Here is a 22,138-nt window from a genome sequence, read left to right as displayed (position 1 = left end):
AGGCTGAGAAACTTGTTCCTAGTGCTATCATCTTCATTATAACCTGTTCAACAGATGAACACAATACAGTCCCACACACCAGGCTGAGAAACTTGTTCCTAGTGCTATCATCTTCATTATAACCTGTTCAACAGATGAACACAATACAGTCCCACACACCAGGCTGAGAAACTTGTTCCTAGTGCTATCATCTTCATTATAACCTGTTCAACAGATGAACACAATACAGTCCCACACACCAGGCTGAGAAACTTGTTCCTAGTGCTATCATCTTCATTATAACCTGTTCAACAGATGAACACAATACAGTCCCACACACCAGGCTGAGAAACTTGTTCCTAGTGCTATCATCTTCATTATAACCTGTTCAACAGATGAACACAATACAGTCCCACACACCAGGCTGAGAAACTTGTTCCTAGTGCTATCATCTTCATTATAACCTGTTCAACAGATGAACACAACACAGTCCCACACACCAGGCTGAGAAACTTGTTCCTAGGCAAAGTAAATGTTATAACAGCACCTGATGAACCATAGCATATTTTACAGTAGATTCACATGTAATGTGTGATAAATAATATATAATGTATTAACATTTGTATAGCGCCGATATCCAGTTCAACTGCTCAAAGGCATTTTGTTTTCCCTCGATCATTGGATGTCCATCACAACGGCACATCATACTTTCAATCTCAACTCCCTGGGAATCATACAACTCTTGCTGCCAACTAGGCCCACCGAGTTAATGTGGTTTTCTCATCCTTACAAGGTACCCATTCACAGCTGGGTGGACTGGGACACATGGTCACAGTACTTTGTCCAATTTACTCCACGTTACTGTACCCACAACTAGGTGTTTGCACATATTCATGTGGCCACCATCTGGTCATCTGCCAACGGATTCATGGGTTCTTTTAAGTGCACAGAATTGTGTACTGTACACTAGGGGTTGTGACAACACTGAAAGAGTCAGTACACAAAGTTGACTCCAAGGTTTTTTACACCGGGTCACAGGTGGGCTCGATCCAAACACCTCAACCTTGCTGGATCACTAGCCTGGCACCTTAGCCAGCTCGCCCACTATTCAAATTTCAAAAAGTTCACTTTTTATTCTGATATGACCTGCTAGTGTCCTCCTATGTGAGAAAAACCAGTGTGATAATTATCTGGTCCAAAATAGTACTGACAGGTCCCAGTACTTACCTCAAAGACAAAGAGAATGGTGAAGGCTGTTGAGAAGCCCGCAAGAATGACTGTTTTCTGGCTGTCCTTCCACTGTCAAGGAGAAACACAACACATCATAAACTGTTCCATAATTAGTCACATTTTCATCATACAATAAAATCTTAATCTATTTTGGACATTGCATAGACTCTCAGGTCAGACAGTGCTCCTTTATGTTGAGGTTACTCACAGGTTCAGACAGTACCCCTGTATTTTGAGGTTACTCACAGGTTCAGACAGTGCCCCTTTATGTTGAGGTTACTCACAGGTTCAGACAGTGCCCCTTTATGTTGAGGTTACTCACAGGTTCAGACAGTGCCCTTTATGTTGAGGTTACTCACAGGTTCAGACAGTGCCCCTTTATGTTGAGGTTACTCACAGGTTCAGACAGTGCCCCTTTATGTTGAGGTTACTCACAGGTTCAAAGAGCATACAGCAGTTGGAGAGCACCAGGAGCACCACGACCCTCTTGAAGATAATGTGCTGGGTGATGTCATACATCCAGGACCGGAACTCATTGCGATCTGAACAGGAACAGTATGAAATGTATTTTCACTTGACTGATGATAACAAGTACAATTTCACTTTCTGAAAAAGCAAGATTTTGATGGGGAGAAGGGAGAGTTTGGTGTCCATGTAGGTGCATCAAGGTAAGACCGACCTGGTCTGGTGGTAGGTGCATCAAGGTTAGACTGACCTGGTCTGGGGGTAGGTGCATCAAGGTTAGACTGACCTGGTCTGGGGGTAGGTGCATCAAGGTTAGACTGACCTGGTCTGGTGGTAGGTGCATCAAGGTTAGACTGACCTGGTCTGGGGGTAGGTGCAGCAAGGTTAGACTGACCTGGTCTGGGGGTAGGTGCATCAAGGTTAGACTGACCTAGTCTGGGGGTAGGTGCAGCAAGGTTAGACTGACCAGGGCCTAGATTTGCAGGGGCCTCTTAGGCCAAGATAGGTTAGTTAATGTTAGTGCCTGGCACTTACGACTATCTTTAAGAGTCTCAAAAATCTAAGCCCTGGTATAAGCTTAGCAAGGTTAGACTGACCTGGTCTGGGGGTCTAGTGCCCAAGGTTAGACTGACCTGGTCTGGGGGTAGGTGCAGCAAGGTTAGACTGACCTGGTCTGGGGGTAGGTGCAGCAAGGTTAGACTGACCTGGTCTGGGGGTAGGTGCAGCAAGGTTAGACTGACCTGGTCTAGGGGGTAGGTGCAAGGCAGACTGGTTAGACTGGGGACCTGGTGCAGCAAGGTTAGAGTGACCTGGTCTGGGGGGTATGTGCAGCGGCTGGGCCAGCTTGATCCTGCCCTTCAGGTCCATCCATCTCCTCTGGTCAACTGTCAGCAGTGCGGTGCCCTGGACACAGTGAAACAAACTAACAACATCTACCCAGATCCACACAGCATATCATCAGAGTCTGGTAAACTACACATTCACATGGCAGGTTGTGCTCAAATTCCATTTGTAGTGAATCATGTTTTTTTCAGATTCCATTAACATATAATCTTAACCAGTTACCTGATCTTGGGAACCTATAATTGAGCAACTATGTAGAGTGCCTAGATGTAATATTCGCATTAAAAATTACTTAAACTGCTATCAATCACTTGTGTAAGTTAAAATTTACAGGTATGCCTGAAATATATTTAATAACTGACAAGTTGTCAGAAGTCAAAAGGACAAAAGGTTTAATAGCTAATCACTGTCAAACAGCCATAGTAATTATACCTTGTTTTCACTGTAGTTGGCTATGACAACACCAACAAACAGCGTCAGTCCAATCATGTAGCCAAGGAACACGAAGAAGTGGATGTAGATGGCCTCCATCTGTTGACACAGAGCATCAAGCACATCAGCAAAGGAAGAACAAGGACTTGAACTTCAGAATCATTACATTTTAACAGACTATCGTTGAGTTTTGCAACTAAACTGACTGATCCTACATGAGTGTGCAAACAATAGTGGGTGATACTGACCAACAATATGGGCAGTGTCTGTAAACAATAGTGGGTAGATACTGACCAGCTCTCCCCTTAACAATAGTGGGCAGATACTGACCGTCTCGACCCTAAACAATAGTGGGCAGATACTGACCGGTCTGACCCTAAACAATAGTGGGCAGATACTGACCGGCCCGACCCTAAACAATAGTGGGCAGATACTGACCGGTCTGACCCTAAACAATAGTGGGCAGATACTGACCGGTCTGACCCTAAACAATAGTGGGCAGATACTGACCGGTCTGACCCTAAACAATAGTGGGCAGATACTGACCGGTCTGACCCTAAACAATAGTGGGCAGATACTGACCGGTCTGACCCTAAACAATAGTGGGCAGATACTGACCAGCTCTTCCCTTAACAAAAGTGGGCAGATACTGACCGGTCTGACCCTAAATAATAGTGGGCAGATACTGACCGGTCTGACCCTAAACAATAGTGGGCAGATACTGACCGGTCTCTGACCCTAAACAATAGTGGGCAGATACTGACCGGCTCACCCTAAACAAAAGTGGGCAGATACTGACCGGTCTGACCCTAAACAATAGTGGGCAGATACTGACCAGCTCTTCCCTTAACAATAGTGGGCAGATACTGACCAGCTCTCCCCTTAACAATAGTGGGCAGATACTGACCGCTCTCCCTTAACCTCGACTCCCTGAACAATAGTGGGCAGATACTGACTGTCCCGGCCTTAAACAATAGTGGACAGATACTGACCAGCTCTCCCCTTAACAATAGTGGGCAGATACTGACCAGCTCTCCCCTTAACAATAGTGGGCAGATACTGACCAGCTCTGACCCTTAACAATAGTGGGCAGATACTGACCAGCTCTCCCCTTAACAATAGTGGGCAGATACTGACCGGTCTGACCCTAAACAATAGTGGGCAGATACTGACCAGCTCTCCCCTTAACAATAGTGGGCAGATACTGACCAGCTCTCCCTTTAACAATAGTGGGCAGATACTGACCGGTCTGACCCTAAACAATAGTGGGCAGATACTGACCGGTCTGACCCTAAACAATAGTAGGCAGATACTGACCGGCCCGACCCTGCTGATGATGACGTCTCTAATCTCCAGCCAGCCCTCCAGAGATAGCACTTCGAATAGAGCCAGCATAGCATTGCCGATGTTATCAAAGTTGAAGTTGCGTGGGTTGGCCCTGGAAAAAAGAATACTTTCTCAAAGGTTTGCAACTCATAGATATAATGTTAAAAATATGTTAAGGACAGGGAGGTGATAAGACATTTAGATTCTTCAGAGTTTGTATATCAGCCATCAGAGTTAAGGCCTCTTAAGGGTGTTTTCAAGGCCCAATCACCAGTTTTAGAGAACTATAGAAAGACATATAACACATAAATAGTTGAATACACACAAGGTTGGTCAAATGTGGGACCAACCAAAACAATAACTGTTAGATACATTGCTGCACTGGGAAAGTTTTGCTTTCCGAAGGAGATTAATTAACACCCACTGTCATTCAAGGTGCCTTTATCATGTAGTAGTGTATTGTAAAATCATAACTTGACAAGTTTTGTTAAACATAAAACATTTTCAGGGCAAATCACTTGCAATTAGGGCGTTTTCATGGCCATAACAAATTTAGAGCCATTTTAGGGTAAAATGTCTAATTTTCAGGCTTTTTCTACACGCTGATTATGATCACTGCAAGATTCTTCCCAAGGTTTGTCAAGACAATGAACTTGATGAAAGTACATCCTTCTATTGATGTCAACTGTAACAGTTCTCACTTCCACTGTATCTGGCAAACAAGATAACTCAAACAGAAGCGTACAATTGGTCAGATTATTGTTGAATATAGACATGTGTGAAGTGTTGCCATTGGTCAGATTATTGGTGAATATAGACATGTGTGAACTATTTCCATTGGTCAGATTATTGGTGAATATAGACATATGTGAACTGTTTTCATTGGTCAGATTATTGGTGAATATAGACTTATGTGAACTGTTTCCATTGGTCAGATTATTGGTGAATATAGACACGTGTGAACTGTTTCCATTGGTCAGATTATTGGTGAATATAGACTTATGTGAACTGTTTTCATTGGTCAGATTATTGGTGAACATAGACACGTGTGAACTGTTTCCATTGGTCAGATTATTGGTGAATATAGACAGATGTGAACTGTTGCCATTGGTCAGATTATTGGTGAATATAGACATATGTGAACTCTTGCCATTGGTCAGATTATTGGTGAATATAGACATGTGTGAACTGTTTTCATTGGTCAGATTAATGGTGAATATAGACATATGTGAACTGTTTCCATTGGTCAGATTATTGGTGAATATAGACATGTGTGAACTGTTGGCATTGTCAGATTATTGGTGAATATAGACATATGTGAACTCTAGCCATTGGTCAGATGATTGGTGAATTTAGACACGTGTGAACTGTTTCCATTGGTCAGATTATTGGTGAATATAGACATGTGTGAACTGTTTTCATTGGTCAGATGATTGGTGAATATAGACATATGTGAACTCTTGCCATTAGTCAGATTATTGGTGAATATAGACATATGTGAACTGTTTTCATTAGTCCGATTATTGGTGAATATAGACATACGTGTGAACTGTTTCCATTGGTCAGATTATTGGTGAATATAGACATATGTGAACTGTTTCCATTGATCAGATTATTGGTGAATATAGACACGACATGTGAACTGTTTCCATTGGTCAGATTATTGGTGAATATAGACATATGTGAACTGTTTCCATTGGTCAGATTATTGGTGAATATAGACATGTGTGAACTGTTTCCATTGGTCAGATTATTGGTGAATATAGACATATGTGAACTCTTGCCATTGGTCAGATTATTGGTGAATATAGACATATGTGAACTGTTTCCATCGGGTCAGATTATTGGTGAATATAGACATGTGTGAACTGTTGGCATTGGTCAGATTATTGGTGAATATAGACTTATGTGAACTGTTTCCATTGGTCAGATTATTGGTGAATATAGACATGTGTGAACTGTTTCCATTGGTCAGATTATTGGTGAATATAGACATGTGAACTGTTTCCACTGGTTAGATTATTGGTGAACATAGACACGTGTGAATTGTTTCCATTGGTCAGATGATTGGTGAAAAGACATATAAGAACTCTTGCCATTGGTCAGATTATTGGTGAATATAGACATATGTGAACTCTTGCCATTGGTCAGATTATTGGTGAATATAGATATGTGTGAAGTGTTGCCATCGGTCAGATTATTGGTGAATGTAGACATGTATGAACTGTTGGCATTGTCAGATTATTGGTGAATATAGACATATGTGAACTCTTGCCATTAGTCAGATTATTGGTGAATATAGACATGTGTGAACTGTTTCCATTGGTCAGATTATTGGTGAATATAGACATGTGTGAACTGTTTTCATTGGTCAGATTAATGGTGAATATAGACATATGTGAACTGTTTCCATTGGTCAGATTATTGGTGAATATAGACATGTGTGAAGCATTGTAGACATGTGTGAAGTGTTGGCATTGGTCAGATTATTGGTGAATATAGACATGTGTGAACTGTTGCCATTGGTCAGATGATTGGTGAATATAGACATATATGAACTATTTCCATTAGTCGATTATTGGTGAACATAGACCGTGTGAACTGTTTCCATTGGTCAGATTATTGGTGAATATAGACATGTGTGAACTGTTGCCATTGGTCAGATTATTGGTGATTATAGACATGTGTGAACTGTTTCCATTGGTCAGATTATTGGTGAACATAGAGACATGTGTGAACTGTTTCCATTGGTCAGATTATTGGTGAATATAGACATGTGTGAACTGATGGCATTGGTCATATTATTGGTGAATATAGACATGTGTGAACTGATGGCATTGTCATATTATTGGTGAATATAGACATGTGTGAACTGTTGCCATTGGTCAGATTATTGGTGAATATAGACATGTGTGAACTGTTTCCACTGACCAGACTCTGGGTACCAGAAATCCAGGACCCTCATTGTCCTTGCGATCAATCTTCATTTTCGTGATGTACACCTTGCTGAAGAACAGCCCAGTGCAGTTTTCCTGCAACACAAAAACTTCCCGTCAAGGACACTGTTTTGGACATGTCTCCCCATTTCACCTCTTACAAACTTTAGACCTATTTTCTACGAGTGAGAATAGTCCTTACCCTGGATCCGATATTTGGGTCATTACAGCGAGCCAGTCGGCCTCCAAGTAGATGAACGCCATATGTGGCAAACACAAACATGAGGACGATGAGCAGCACGGATACCTGGCAAATAAACAGTCACACGGTCAGTTGATACATGGGAAATGTAGCTACTACCACCTCTTTCCAGTCTACGGAATAAAGAACGAAGGGACATGTTCTAAATGTTACGTAAGATCAGATTTGGTGAAATAGTAGGGCTACATGTTCTAAATGTTACGTAAGATCAGATTTGGTGACATGTTCTAACTGTTATGTAGAATTAGATCAGATTTGGTGAAATAGTAGGTCTACATGCTCTATAAATGACCAGGAGCTCCCTCTCCAGTATACGGATGCAACTTACCAACAATATTTCCCTGAATCCTCGCACCAGCTCAAAGACAACCTTCCGCATGTGAGGCACCAAGCTGTAGATACGTAAAGGCCGCAGACATCTCAGGATCATGAACACCTGGGCACCCGACATTGGCGGCACTTCATTGGGCATCCAGCACAGGAACACAACACTGATCTACAACAAATACATACAGGTTGGTGTTAACCACAACTCTACATAGGATCAAGGCGGGCAAGCAATACGACAGCAACACCAGGTTTTGAAATTAACAGCTGCCAGTATGAGATGCCAGTTTGCTTATGCAATTTATAAATATATTGCAAAACAAGATATCAGTCCTTTGTAAAATAATACTAGTAAACAATGCATGACAGGAATAAAGATGATTAATGTATGTTTCTATGTTATCAAGTGCAGTGTTTCAGACTTTTTTAATCTGAACTACATCACTGTTGCTTATGGCAGCTATATTCTCCCTTTCAGGTGGTACTCAACAATCACACGGAACCATGAGGCACTGCCACAGAAGAAACATGTACAGGTGCATCTGTCACTTACCCCGTACACAAAGAGATCCAGGATGCCACTGAAATCCCTCACGACAGCCTTGGGTGTAAACAGCAGGCCATTGGCCATCAGCTTGAGGCTCATCTCCAGACTCATGCACACAACAAAGGCATACTCCGCAATCTGGAGCAAGGACAATCACATTGGTTCAGTCCACATCAGTTTGGCAACACACATGCCTATTTAGCACAAACATTCAATGTCTCATCGTCTGAGCTCACTTAACAGAATCGGAGAATTGTCTGGTCTGATGAAATCACTTTGAACACAATACCGTAAGTCTTATGGATTGAAGGTCCCATTCCTCACAAAATATAAAGCAAAGTTTTATGTGTACTTCATTTTGAAGGAAGTGCCATTACGTCACTTATATTTTTGGGGGTCAACAGGTGCTCAGTGCAGTTGAAGTTTAATCAGAAAGTCTTGATCCAGCAGGATTAGTAAGACAGAAACAAACTTCTGGTTTGACAAATCACATGGTATATATAACAGGCATTGTCACTAAGGTGACATAATCCCCCACCGCAAATTATCAAATCAAACTTATAAAGTAATGAAAATTTAAGATGAAGGTAAATGTCAACAAAAACATGACCAGTCAACCTCTCTTGATATCTTGCTCTTTAATTGTTCAAACACACACATATTTTCAAGACTGACTTTGACCTTGACATGAATGTCATAGTGTATGAAATATGCAAAAATAATACTAAAGAAATTGCTTATTGAAAACATTCAAGGTAAGTCTTGAAAGTCTATGAAGAAAATAAAGTGAACCGTTCTTGAAATATCTTGCTGACAATTCAGGATAACATGCTGAAATCTTCAAAGTCTCGTCGTGACCCTGAAAAGTATGTGAAGGTCCCCCAAATTGACTGAGCCCTGGGCCTTCCCTAGATGAAGCATGGTGTCAAATATGAAGAAAATCCAGTGAATATTTTTTGTGATATCTTGCTGACTATCTTAACATGCAATTTAACATGGTGAAATCTTCAAAGTGTCTCTGTGACCTTGAAAATAAAGTGAAGGTCACCAAAATCGACTTGGCCCTGCACCTTCCCTGGATGAAGCTTGGTGTTAAATATGAAGAAACTCCAGTGAATGGTTCTTGAGGTATCTTGCTGACAAGCATAACATGCAGGTTAATATGCTGAAATCTTCAAAGGTCTCTGTGACCTTGAAAATTAAATGAAGGTCACCAAAATTGACTAGGCCCTGTGCCTTCCCTAGATAAAGCTTGGTGTCAAATATGAAGAAAATCCAGTTAAGGGTTCTTGACATAGCTTAACATGCAGGTTTACATGCTGAAATCTTCAAAGTGTCGCCATGACCTTGAAAATTATGTGAAGGTCACAAAAATCGACTGGGCCCTGCGCCATCCCTAGATAAAGCTTAGTATTGAATATGAAGAAAATCCCTTTAACAGTTCTTGAGATAGCTTAACATGCAGGTAAAACGTTAAAGTCCCCTTGTGACCTTGAAATGAAGGTCAAGGTCACCAAACCTGACTTGGGCCTTTCTTATAATGTGAGGAAGCTAGGTACCAAATATGAAAAGAATCTAGTCAACGGTTCTTAAGATATTCCAATTCGTACGGACGGACGGATGGAGCCTAATACTATCCCCCGCTTCGGGCTAATATATAAACGCGCGGCAGGGGATAAAAACAATTAAACCCCTGTCCATTGCCTCACAGAAATTTAAATTCTTCCCGTCAAATGATCATGACTCCCAATCTCAGTCAATCACCTGCAAGAACATTCCTTGTGACCAATATAAGCACCGTACAAACCCCAGCAGGATGACGTTCACCTTATGACCCTGACCACAATGATAGCTAAATAAAACAATATCACATCTGAGCCATACCACCACACAGGCTATAATAGTGATATTTATTACCCACATGGTCAACGTATGGGTAGTTGCATACTAATCTCGTACGTCAGCACGAGTGTCGTATCGCGTTGACCTGTGTCGTAACGACTTGACCTGAGATTCTAACGATTTGATTGGATAACCGATGACCTCTCAATTAGGTCACATTCTGACGTAACTATGTTTTCATTCATAACAAACACGTGAATTAATTCATTCTACAACTTATATGCATTGTGGGAATGTAAACATTGCGAACGTTGCCGTGTCGCTGTTTAATTGTGAGTCGAACTGAGACATTATACCCGTCGAAAACATAAGCGCCAATGTTTCCACCAGTGATGTTAGCCGAATGAAGCAACAACTGGAAACCAAGAAAGCGAGGTGCTTTCTACGGAGTAGTTTACTGTAGGAGGCTGTGCGAGGCGATGACAACTGACATGCATCGTGGCATCGGTTACCATGGCAGTGGCGTCATTACAGTGTGACGTCATGCAAATATTGTACTACAGTACAAAACTCTTCCGCAACCTCTTTATGAAACCGGTTTCGGTTTGAAACCAAAAACATAACAAAAATACGCTATTTTGTCAATTTAATGCATGTAAGACGTGGGTAATAAATAAAATACCACACTCGTTCTTATTACATACGAATTATACGAAACTCGTGACCTTCCTATGTTATCTGACCTCGCTTTCGCTCGGTCAGATACCATAGGAAGGACACTCGTTTCGTATAAATCGTATGTAATGAGACCTCGTGTAGTATTCTCTATATATGCATACAAATCTGGTCATTACATGAAGATGTGCATTATTTTATTAAATCTGTATGAAACAAAACTTTTCTATGCTGTATTGCGGATTGAAATATTACCTTGAGTTTGTCATCATTCATGATGCGCCTGTGTGGAGTCTCCAGCATCATGGAGGTGCAGGAGAGGATGGTGACGATGATCATTATCCAGTCCAAGTAGGTGACTAGACCCAGCAGCTTGCTGCAACACACAGATACACAGGCATGGGCAACACTGTAAAACACCCACCTGACGACTGTCAGCCTTGAGGCAACAAGGAAACAAACAGAGATTGTATAATACTGAACTCACTGGAAGCGCTTGTACTTGCTCTTGATTTCTTTGCCAGTGATGGGGTCCACTTGACATGTATTTGTACTTGGCATTGACGATCAGTTGACAGATTTTCCTCAACTTGCTCTCCCGGCCCACAAAGAACAGTGGTGTGTCGAAGTAAGGGTGGTTCTCACGCAGCTCCTCCTCCTGCTGGTTCCTGTCAGCAGAACACACAGGCTTGTATACCACTACCGCATACAGGCTTGTACACCAATACCGCATACAGGCTTGTACACCACTACCGCATACAGGCTTGTACACCACCACTACAGGCATACAGGCTTGTACACCAATACCGCATACAGGCTTACACAATACAGGCGCATACAGGCTTGTACAGGCCACCACTACCATACAGGCTTGGCTTTCACTACCACACTACATCATGATACAGGCTTGTACACCACTACACCGCATACAGGCTTGTACACCACCACTACGCATACAGGCTTGTACACCACTACCAAGATACAGGCTTGTACACACTACGATACCGCATACAGGCTTGTACACCACCACAGGCTTGCATACAGGCTTGTACACCCACTACTTGTACACCACTATACAGGCTTGTACACTTGTACCACTACCGCATACAGGCTTGTACACCACCACGCGATACAGGCTTGTACACCACTACGCATACAGGCACTACCACATACAGCATACGGGCTTGTACACCACTACCATACAGGCTTGTACACCACTCGCATACAGGCTTGTACACTACCACTACCGCTTGATACACGGCTTGTACACCACTACCGCATACAGGCTTGTACACCACTACCATCACACAGGCTTGTGTACCACACCACTACCAAGATACGTATTTTACCACCACTATACACAGGCTTGTACACCACTACCATACGTACGCATACACCTTGTACACCACTACGCATACAGGCTTGTATGCCACTACCATTACACAGGCTTGTATACCACTACCATTACACAGGCTTGTATACCACTACCATTACACAGGCTTGTATACCACTACCATCACACAGGCTTGTACACCACTACCACATACAGGCTTGTATACCACTACCATCACACAGGCTTGTATACCACTACCATTACACAGGCTTGTACACCACTACCATTACACAGGCTTGTACACCACTACCATTACACAGGCTTGTAAACCACTACCATTACACAGGCTTGTATATCACTACCATTACACAGGCTTGTATACCACTACCATTACACAGGCTTGTATACCACTACCATCACACAGGCTTGTATACCACTACCATCACACAGGCTTGTACTACCACTACCAGGCTTGGTACACCACAGGCATACAGGCTTGTACACCATTACCATCACACAGACTTGTATACCACTACCATTACACAGGCTTGTACACCACTACCATTACACAGGCTTGTACATCACTACCATTACACAGGCTTGGAAATCACTACCACTACACAGGCTTGTATACCACTAACATTACACAGGCTTGTATACCACTACCATCACACAGGCTTGTACACCACTACCATTACACAGGCTTGTACACCACTACCATTACACAGGCTTGTACACCACTACCATCACACATATACCATATATATTCTTCCTACTGTACAAGCCTCTCACCTCTTGATCTCTGCCTGTTGTTTCTTCTGCTGCCACACCTTTATGTCAAAGTCATCTGTGCGGCGACCAGCGAGACTCCCAGCATGCATCATGTTTATGTCACCATTTTCCCGCAGTGTGCCGTGCGGCCGAATACGCATGCTACTTGGGCGGGATCCACGCATACTCCTTGAAATTGAAAATCAGGATGATGTGTATTAGATGAGTCAGTGAGATGGTGAGCAATGTTGCATGTTGTTTAATCATGCAATGTTCAACCTGTCACAACTGTCTGAAAATAATAAATCCTGGCCAGGCACGAAACATAGGCAAGCTGTCAGACAATGCTGAACAACAATTGATAATGGTTATTCTTTACAAAATTACAAGGAATGATGTCCCCAAATTTGAAAACAATCAAACCAATAGTTTTCAAAATTCAAATTTTCAAATAGCTGTAATTCTTAAAAGAAACAACATCACAATTTGTACTGCACCTCTTCTTTAAACAAGGAAGGTGGCCCCCAAATTTGAAAACAATCCAATCAATAGTTTTTTAAGTTATTGGTTAACCAAAGAGTCTTCGGATGGACGGAATACCTTGGAATCAGGTCATGAGTATAACAATTCAGGCCAACAAGAAACAATGATGTAGACAATCATGCAAGTCACAAACACTGATCATGTGATCAATGTCTTTACAAAGCCTTACTGAGGGGCCCATTACCTGCGCTGGTCCATGCGAATCTGATGCTGTTGCCCCAGTAAGGACAGGGCCTTGCTTCCGGCTGCTATCAGCTGAGCAGACCCTCCGCTCTCCACCTTGTGCTGACTGGAATCCCTGGTGACACAACAAACACACTCTTTTCACAGTTGAACCCCTCTTTACCTTAAATGAAATGTCTGGTGACAAAACAAACACATACTTTATGCAGTAGAACCCCTCTTCACCCTGATGATCACACACTTTACTCACAGTCAATGATAACATTATCACAGGCCTCACCTGACAATGGTAAAGGCAGTTATACTATGACAGGTCTCTCCTGACAATGGTAAAGGCAGTTATACTATGACAGGACTCACCTGACAATGGTAAAGGCAGTTATCCTATGACAGGACTCACCTGACAATGGTAAAGGCAGTTATACTATGACAGGTCTCACCTGACAATGGTAAAGGCAGTTATACTATGACAGGACTCACCTGACAATGGTAAAGGCAGTATGACAGGAATCACTGACAATGGTAAAGGCAGGTCTCATACTACAATGGTAAAGGCAGTTATACTATGACAGGAATCACCTGACAATGGTAAAGGCAGTAATACTATGACAGGTCTCACCTGACAATGGTAAAGGTGGTCATACTATGACAGGAACCACCTGACAATGGTAAGATGGTATGGGCAGTTGTCACCAATGACAGGTCTCACCTGACAATGGTAAAGGCAGTCATACTATGACAGGAATCTCACCTGACAATGGTAAAGGCAGTAATCCTATGACAGGCCTCAACTGACAATGGTAAAGAGGCTATGATAGGTTATTGACAGGAACCATGACAGGAATCACCTGACAATGGTAAAGGTGGTCACACTATGACAGGTCTCACCTGACAATGGTAAAGATGCCACTCTTCTTTTCGACCACCCCTCCACTGCGTGTCTCGTGTGTTGGAGACTTGATGAGGTGGAGGTGAGCTGCCTTGAGGCATGAGGACACCTGGTGGTCGTGGTCCTGGGTGTCCACCACCAGGTTCAAGCTGTTCTGATTTGTCTGGAACTGGCGCATGAAGCTCTCACGCACATCCGCGATGTCAAAGTCATTGGACATTTTGTGTACTCTCACCATCTGCGGATGGTCTCTGAAAAGAATCCTTTCCCATTAAATCAGAAATTCAAACCTTGTAATGTGATGAACTATTGATTAATGTTCCTGTAATTCGCAATCTGATCAGGAAAGAAGGATAAATTGATGTGTTGACACCTCAGTGAATCACCAAAGTAGCAGCTGGTGCTACTATAGCTTGTATTCCTCTTCCATAGTCAACAAACATATAAAATGCAAAATGTATATCACAAGGAAAGTTAAGTTGGCTTTGTTGACTTCTCTTATCATAAACACACAGCTAATTTCACTGTGCTGTGCTATCCCAATATAGTTTCTGCAACTAGAGACTGATGACTAGCCAACAGTTTCAACAGAGTGTATCCAGATACATGACACATAATATGATCAGCTACACGATTTCGTACCAGTAGCTGTCATGCCACAGTGGCGATCACATCTACTTATATATGACTTGAACTGATGCATGGTCACAACATAAGCATCTGAGCATGCTGTTCTTACTAAAAACTATCCCAAGGAACGCTGTAAACAATAAAGAATATAAGTATGTTTCATGGAAATCTACAATGACTGTCAGCCTCAATGCTCAATCCAAATGTCAGGTTGTTTGATTTGTAGGTCTGTACACTCAGCAATATTCCAGCTATATGGCGACGGTCTGAAAATAATTGAGTCTGGACCGGACAATCAAGTGATCAACAGCATGAGCATCGATCTACACAATTGGGATACGATGACATGTGCCAGCTAAGTCAGCGATCCTGAGCACCTGATTACAACAAGCATGGGTTACTGAACATCAATTTTAACCCGGATCTTCACGAGTTTACTGGCAAATGGGATTACATAATATCTTTCATGTATTCACACACTGCTAAGACTTTCAGCACAATAAAGTGTTAAACATAACTTACGGGAATTTAGCAAACACGCGCAATCTCAGAGGAAGGAACTCCTGGGTCTCAGCACTCATCTCCCTAGCCTTCAACTGTCAACACAAAACCACATAGCACCTGTAGGATAAACAATCTTGTCTCCCTGGCCTTCAACTGTCAACACAAAACCACATGGCACCTGTAGGATAAACAATCTCATCTCCCTAGCCTTCAACTGTCAACACAAAACCACATGGCACCTGTATGATAAACAATCTCATCTCCCTAGCCTTCAACTGTCAACACAAAACCACATGGCACCTGTAAGATAAACAATCTTGTCTCCCTGGCCTTCAACTGTCAACACAAAACCACATGGCACCTGTAAGATAAACAATCTTATCTCCTAGCCTTCAACTGTCAACACAAAACCACATGGCACCTGTAAGATAAACAATCTTGTCTCCCTGGCCTTCAACTGTCAACACAAAACCACATGGCACCTGTAAGATAAACAATCTTATCTCCCTAGCCTTCAACTGTCAACACAAAACCACATGGCACCTGTAAGATAAACAATCTCATCTCCCTAGCCTTCAACTGTCAACACAAAACCACATGGCACCTGTAAAATAAACAATCTCATCTCCCTAGTCTTCAACTGTCAACACAAAACCACATGGCACCTGTAAGATAAACAATCTCATCTCCCTAGCCTTCAACTGTCAACACAAAACCACATGACACCTGTATGATAAACAATCTCATCTCCCTGGCCTTCAACTGTCAACACAAAACCACATGGCACCTGTAAGATAAACAATCTCATCTCCCTAGCCTTCAACTGTCAACACAAAACCACATGGCACCTGTAAGATAAACAATCTCATCTCCTAGCCTTCAACTGTCAACCCAAAACCACATAGCACCTTTAAGATAAACAATCTCATCTCCTAGCCTTCAACTGTCAACACAAAACCACATGGCACCTGTAAGATAAACAATCTCATCTCCCTAGCCTTCAACTGTCAACACAAAACCACATGGCACCTGTAAGATAAACAATCTCATCTCCCTAGCCTTCAACTGTCAACACAAAACCACATGGCACCTGTAAGATAAACAATCTCATCTCCCTGGCCTTCAACTGTCAACACAAAACCACATGGCACCTGTATGATAAACAATCTCATCTCCCTAGCCTTCAACTGTCAACACAAAACCACATGGCACCTGTAAGATAAACAATATCATCTCCCTAGCCTTCAACTGTCACATGGCACCTGTAGGATAAACGATCTTGTCTCCCTGGCCTTTAACTGTCAACACAAAACCACATGGCACCTGTATGATAAACAATCTCATCTCCCTGGTCTTGAAATAAAAGGCCATTATATATGCCACTAGGACTATTCAGCTTTGGCGCAAATAAAAATATGTTTAGACCAAAAACAACAAAGAAACACAGGCCACCAAAAGGATAAAACACCTCCATTCTTTAGTAAAAGAGAGCAAAACCTGTAGGGCAATGTTTCAACTTACTTATGTGAAAAGCACAAAAAGGTAAGTGAAAATTAATGAAAAATATCACTTTGTCACTATGCTAATGACAATACTCATAATTAATTCAAAATGACCTGTCAAATTCATGTATTAAATATAGTTGCAGGCAACGATGAGGTCTCCTTGGCTCTAGTTCTATCTATTGCATCTGAGGGCTGGAAATCAAACGTCCAAAACGGAGCCAGAACACGTTTTCTGACAGGCGAGCGGATCTTCAGAAAATACTGGCGGGGGTGCGGGGGTCTTGTACCTTTTAAGAAGTTCCGGAGAAGAAATAGTTCCCTTTTTAAAAACCTGTATCTCAGTTGTTCTTGGGTCTACGGTCAACACAATTAGTGTTCTGGAATCACCAAGACATCAGCTACCATACTTGCACTCTGTGTGCAGAATTTGCACATTTTGGGAGCAAACTATTCAGAAAACTGCCGAAAAACATCGCCAAAAACTGAAAACAAAAATAACTGCCAAACAGTACGCTTTAGCGATTTGACCCGTCCAGAAAACTTGTTGGTAATTCGATTGTGCATCTGTACAAGAAATTTGGAAGTGTTGGAACAATTAGTTCTTGAGATATTTGCTCTCAAACGTTGAAATTTTGGAATTAATTTTGAATTATCCCCTTTGCTATTGGGCCTAGAGCCTAGAGGTATTTAAGGGGAATATCTACACCTTAGTGCGCATCTGTGTGATTTTGGTGAGGGATTGAGCATTGGTTTAGGAGTTATCTTTGGTACAAAAATCGGTGGAATAATAAATAATAATAATAATAATAGTAATCCGAACGATTACAATAGGTCTCCTGCCTAGAGGCAAGGAGCCCTAATAATTGAAGGAAAGCTAGCCTTTCCTGCATATGTCCTGAGACAAACATCTGATGAGACACATAAGGTCACTAGAATATTGTCTGGCAATCACCCTGAGTATTTAGCCAGTATCTCACAACGACCAAGTCCTGACCTGTTTCAGCTTCTTGATATCTTCATCCAACTCCAAGTTGTCAAGGATAACAGCCACAAACAAGCTGATGACAATCTGTGTACAGCAGTAACATAATACAGCAACAGCATTGATGGCACAAACATCATTTCCTTCAGCAGGCAGTCCTGCATTACTTTACACATTTTCATACAGAGAGGAAAAACTGTAATGGCTGTCAATCTGGTTCTATAGAAATATCATCTTATACATATCATTACAAATTTACCAAATTACATTGAAAACAAGATTAGATATCATTGGAAGAGCAAGTTATAACAAATTAATTACATAAAATGACATATAGAGGAGAAACAGTTATAGAGGAGAAATACTTTTGAAATAATCCATACAGCCTACTCATATCTACCACAAATAACTCATGTGCAAAATATAGTCATCACACAAAAGCAGAACATTACCATTGTACTATAATGCATGTAGGACATCTATTACATGAAGGAAAAAAAGACACTGAAATCAACTGAATATTGAAACAATACGTCAGTACCAGCAGAAGAGCTGAGCTATTCTGCTAGAAGTGTTAGCTTACAGTCATGTAATTTCAGCATGTTTACACTGGATTTCCACACAGTTAACTGACAGATTTTCAAAGGGTTAGACAATCAAGACAGAAAGTGTCTATATCTCAAATCCAAACTCAAAACAAAATGTCTCAGGAGGGTGAAAGTTGCTTTAACTGAAACTTAAGAAACATCCCTATGTATGTAGGGAAAATTTATCATCCTTAAATGCCAATGGTTAATTTGTTTGTGATTAGTATTTAACATATGATGTAGGACATTTGCACGCCTTAAGGTTACCTTGTGGTTGCTAATATTTACTGTTTACCATACAGACTGCGGTGACACTAAGGTACAGAGTGATGCTAGGTGGCAGAGTAGCTGCTGAAAACAAACAGAACTGAAAAGAATACAAAGATATGTGTACAGACATCTAGAATACATGGATCCCCACCCTGCACGCCTCACAGTTGGGCTTCTCCACCTGTCTCTGTTGTCATGGTAACTATGGCAGTATTGGGCCACGCCCCTATGTTCAGGCATACCTCAGCTCCACATCGCAGTACGCACAAATATAGGGTGAACATTTCCAGCTGTATCATTTAAGCTTTGCCCCAAAACAGAGCTCTAATACTTTAAGTCAAACCAGTTCTTTAATTTTTATATTTTCCATTTCAAAACAATCTCTAAGGGTATCGTAGCACATCAGTACGTTCTGCATGAAGCCTCGTGAGAGTTTGCCTGAACACAGGGATGCTGAGCGGTGTCAGACAAATATCTGGGTGGCAGCCAGAACACCCACACATAGACTACACTACACAAGATGAGACCACAGTAGCACCACCACAGGCACCCTGTAGCACCACCACAGGTACCCTGTAGCACCACCACAGGTATCCTGTAGCAATACCACAGGCACCCTGGAGCACCACCACAGGCACTCTGTAGCACCACCACAGGCACCCTGGAGCACCACCACAGGCACCCTGTAGCACCACCACAGGCACTCTGTAGCACCACCACAGGCACCCTGGAGCACCACCACAGGTACCCTGGAGCACCACCACAGGCACTCTGTAGCACCACCACAGGCACTCTGTAGCACCACCACAGGCACCCTGGAGCACCACCACAGGCACCCTGGAGCACCACCACAGGCACCCTGTAGCACCACCACAGGCACTCTGTAGCTCCACCACAGGCCCTCTGTAGCTCCACCACAGGCGCTCTGTAATACCACCAGCTGTAGTATGTTGTAACAGATCACTGTGTGTTTCATCACACCAACAGGTGCACAAACAAGTAGATGCAGTATGTTGACAGATATTAGACTATCTACCACACATGTTAAAGTAATGTGTACTAGCCCCATATATTGGCCTACAGTCGGCCTCCCAGTCCTGGTACCCAGGGAATTAACCAAGACAATCACTCCAGCACAGAAACCTTATTTGACCTGGATTTTGTTTCGATTACATGATATAACTATTGGTCTGTCCGAAGATTACTCTTTATACTTCAAGCAAATATATTTTGTGCAAATTTAGCCTAAAGTTTGAATTGCTTTAATCAGTTATTAACTTTACTGCACATGGGTCAGGTGATGAGGGAACGTTCACCGAGCCTTTGTATTATACACAAACAACTTAATTAAGCACACCCTGTATTTTTGCAATGTAACTATGTGCTGACCACGATGGAAAAATAGAGTTTTTCTTACCCGTATGATCCTTTGACTCATAAAAAACCCCTGACAAAATGATTGGAATCCATGTTGATTTTATGATGATAATTTTAAAAAATACACTTCCATTTGGGCCAAGTTCTGTACGGGAGGATCCCTTTGTTGCATACGGCGACCAATCATATCCCAGATATGCTCCAAAGGGTTAAAATCGGGGCTCAGTCAATTGTGAGATATGTCAGGGGGTGCTAAACTAAGTTGTCTGTGTATATAAACATATATGTTGTAAAATGCCTGGCTACAAGTAAGACTGGACTGTAGGCCGTTCTTTTGTGAGTGAGTGATATTATCTACTGTCAGCTGGCCCCACAAGTCTGCTGTGTTAGTGAGATAGCATATTCAGTTTGTAGACCACATTTGCAGCATATCCTCGGCACAATAAGCCACAAACAGAATATGCTACCAGAGTCCATCAGTGCCATTGTCCTGCAGGTAGATAATATGTAACCAACACATAACCTACTCTAAAAAAATGATATTTGTCTGAAAATGTCATTATTAGCATTCATTTATGACCCCAGATTATTTTATGCTCAAATATGAACTTGGAACAACTTCCAATCAAGAAACATTGAGTAGATAGTATGTCTTCCAGTTTCGTTAATTATTTTTTTCGCACTGCCTGCAAGTGACAACCTCTCATGCATACAACAACTCCCAGAAGCAAAACGAGCTCTTTAGTTAACATACACTAAAACTATGTAATAGTAGAAGTCATCAAAATGTAGCGTTGGTATGCACCCCTTCAGTCAACCACATACATGTAGTGATGGTATGTACCCCTTCAGTCTACCTGATACATGTAGTGTTGTACCACTACAGTCTACCTGATACATGTAGTGTTGGTATGTGTTGGTATGTACCACTACAGTCTACCTGATACATGTAGTGTTGGTATGTACCACTACAGTACCACTACAGTCTACCTGATACATGTAGTGTTGGTATGTACCACTACAGTCAACCTGATACATGTAGTGTTGGTATGTACCACTACAGTCTACCTGATACATGTAGTGTTGGTATGTACCACTACAGTCAACCTGATACATGTAGTGTTGGTATGTACCACTACAGTCTACCTGATACATGTAGTGTTGGTATGTACCACTACAGTCAACCAGATACATGTAGTGTTGGTATGTACCACTACAGTCTACCTGATACATGTAGTGATGGTATGTACCACTACAGTCAACCTGATACATGTAGTGTTGGTATGTACCACTACAGTCTACCTAATACATGTAGTGTTGGTATGTGTACCACTTCAGTCTACCTGATACATGTAGTGTTGGTATGTACCACTACAGTCAACCTGATACATGTAGTGTTGGTATGTACCACTACAGTCTACCTGATACATGTAGTGATAGTATGTACCACTACAGTCAACCTGATACATGTAGTGTTGGTATGTACCACTACAGTCTACCTGATACATGTAGTGTTGGTATGTACCACTTCAGTCAACCTGATACATGTAGTGTTGGTATGTACCACTACAGTCAACCTGATACATGTAGTGTTGGTATGTACCACTACAGTCTACCTGATACATGTAGTGTTGGTATGTACCACTACAGTCAACCAGATACATGTAGTGTTGGTATGTACCACTACAGTCTACCTGATA

At 41.9% G+C, this 22,138-nt stretch overlaps 1 protein-coding gene across 1 annotated transcript in view; it reads right to left on the bottom strand.

Annotated features, from left to right (window-relative positions):
• The window catches only part of LOC124285638 (sodium leak channel non-selective protein-like), a 67,447-nt gene that overhangs the window by 14,469 nt on the left and 30,840 nt on the right, over positions 1-22,138 (bottom strand). Inside the window, 17 exon segments of the mRNA XM_046721898.1 lie at positions 1,207-1,278; positions 1,645-1,751; positions 2,484-2,577; positions 2,950-3,048; positions 4,267-4,387; positions 7,207-7,307; positions 7,414-7,518; positions 7,802-7,969; positions 8,354-8,485; positions 11,120-11,240; positions 11,352-11,398; positions 11,400-11,532; positions 12,990-13,157; positions 13,696-13,809; positions 14,583-14,834; positions 15,736-15,809; positions 18,217-18,291. Coding sequence (XP_046577854.1) covers positions 1,207-1,278; positions 1,645-1,751; positions 2,484-2,577; positions 2,950-3,048; positions 4,267-4,387; positions 7,207-7,307; positions 7,414-7,518; positions 7,802-7,969; positions 8,354-8,485; positions 11,120-11,240; positions 11,352-11,398; positions 11,400-11,532; positions 12,990-13,157; positions 13,696-13,809; positions 14,583-14,834; positions 15,736-15,809; positions 18,217-18,291 — 1,983 coding nt within the window.

This window comes from Haliotis rubra, unplaced genomic scaffold (genome assembly GCF_003918875.1).
Source record: "Haliotis rubra isolate DU_JTF1 unplaced genomic scaffold, ASM391887v1 Scf365, whole genome shotgun sequence".
Taxonomy (NCBI): Eukaryota; Metazoa; Mollusca; class Gastropoda; order Lepetellida; family Haliotidae; genus Haliotis; species Haliotis rubra.
The sequence above is the reverse complement of the archived record's forward strand: the minus strand, read 5'-3'. Positions and strand labels throughout refer to the sequence as shown.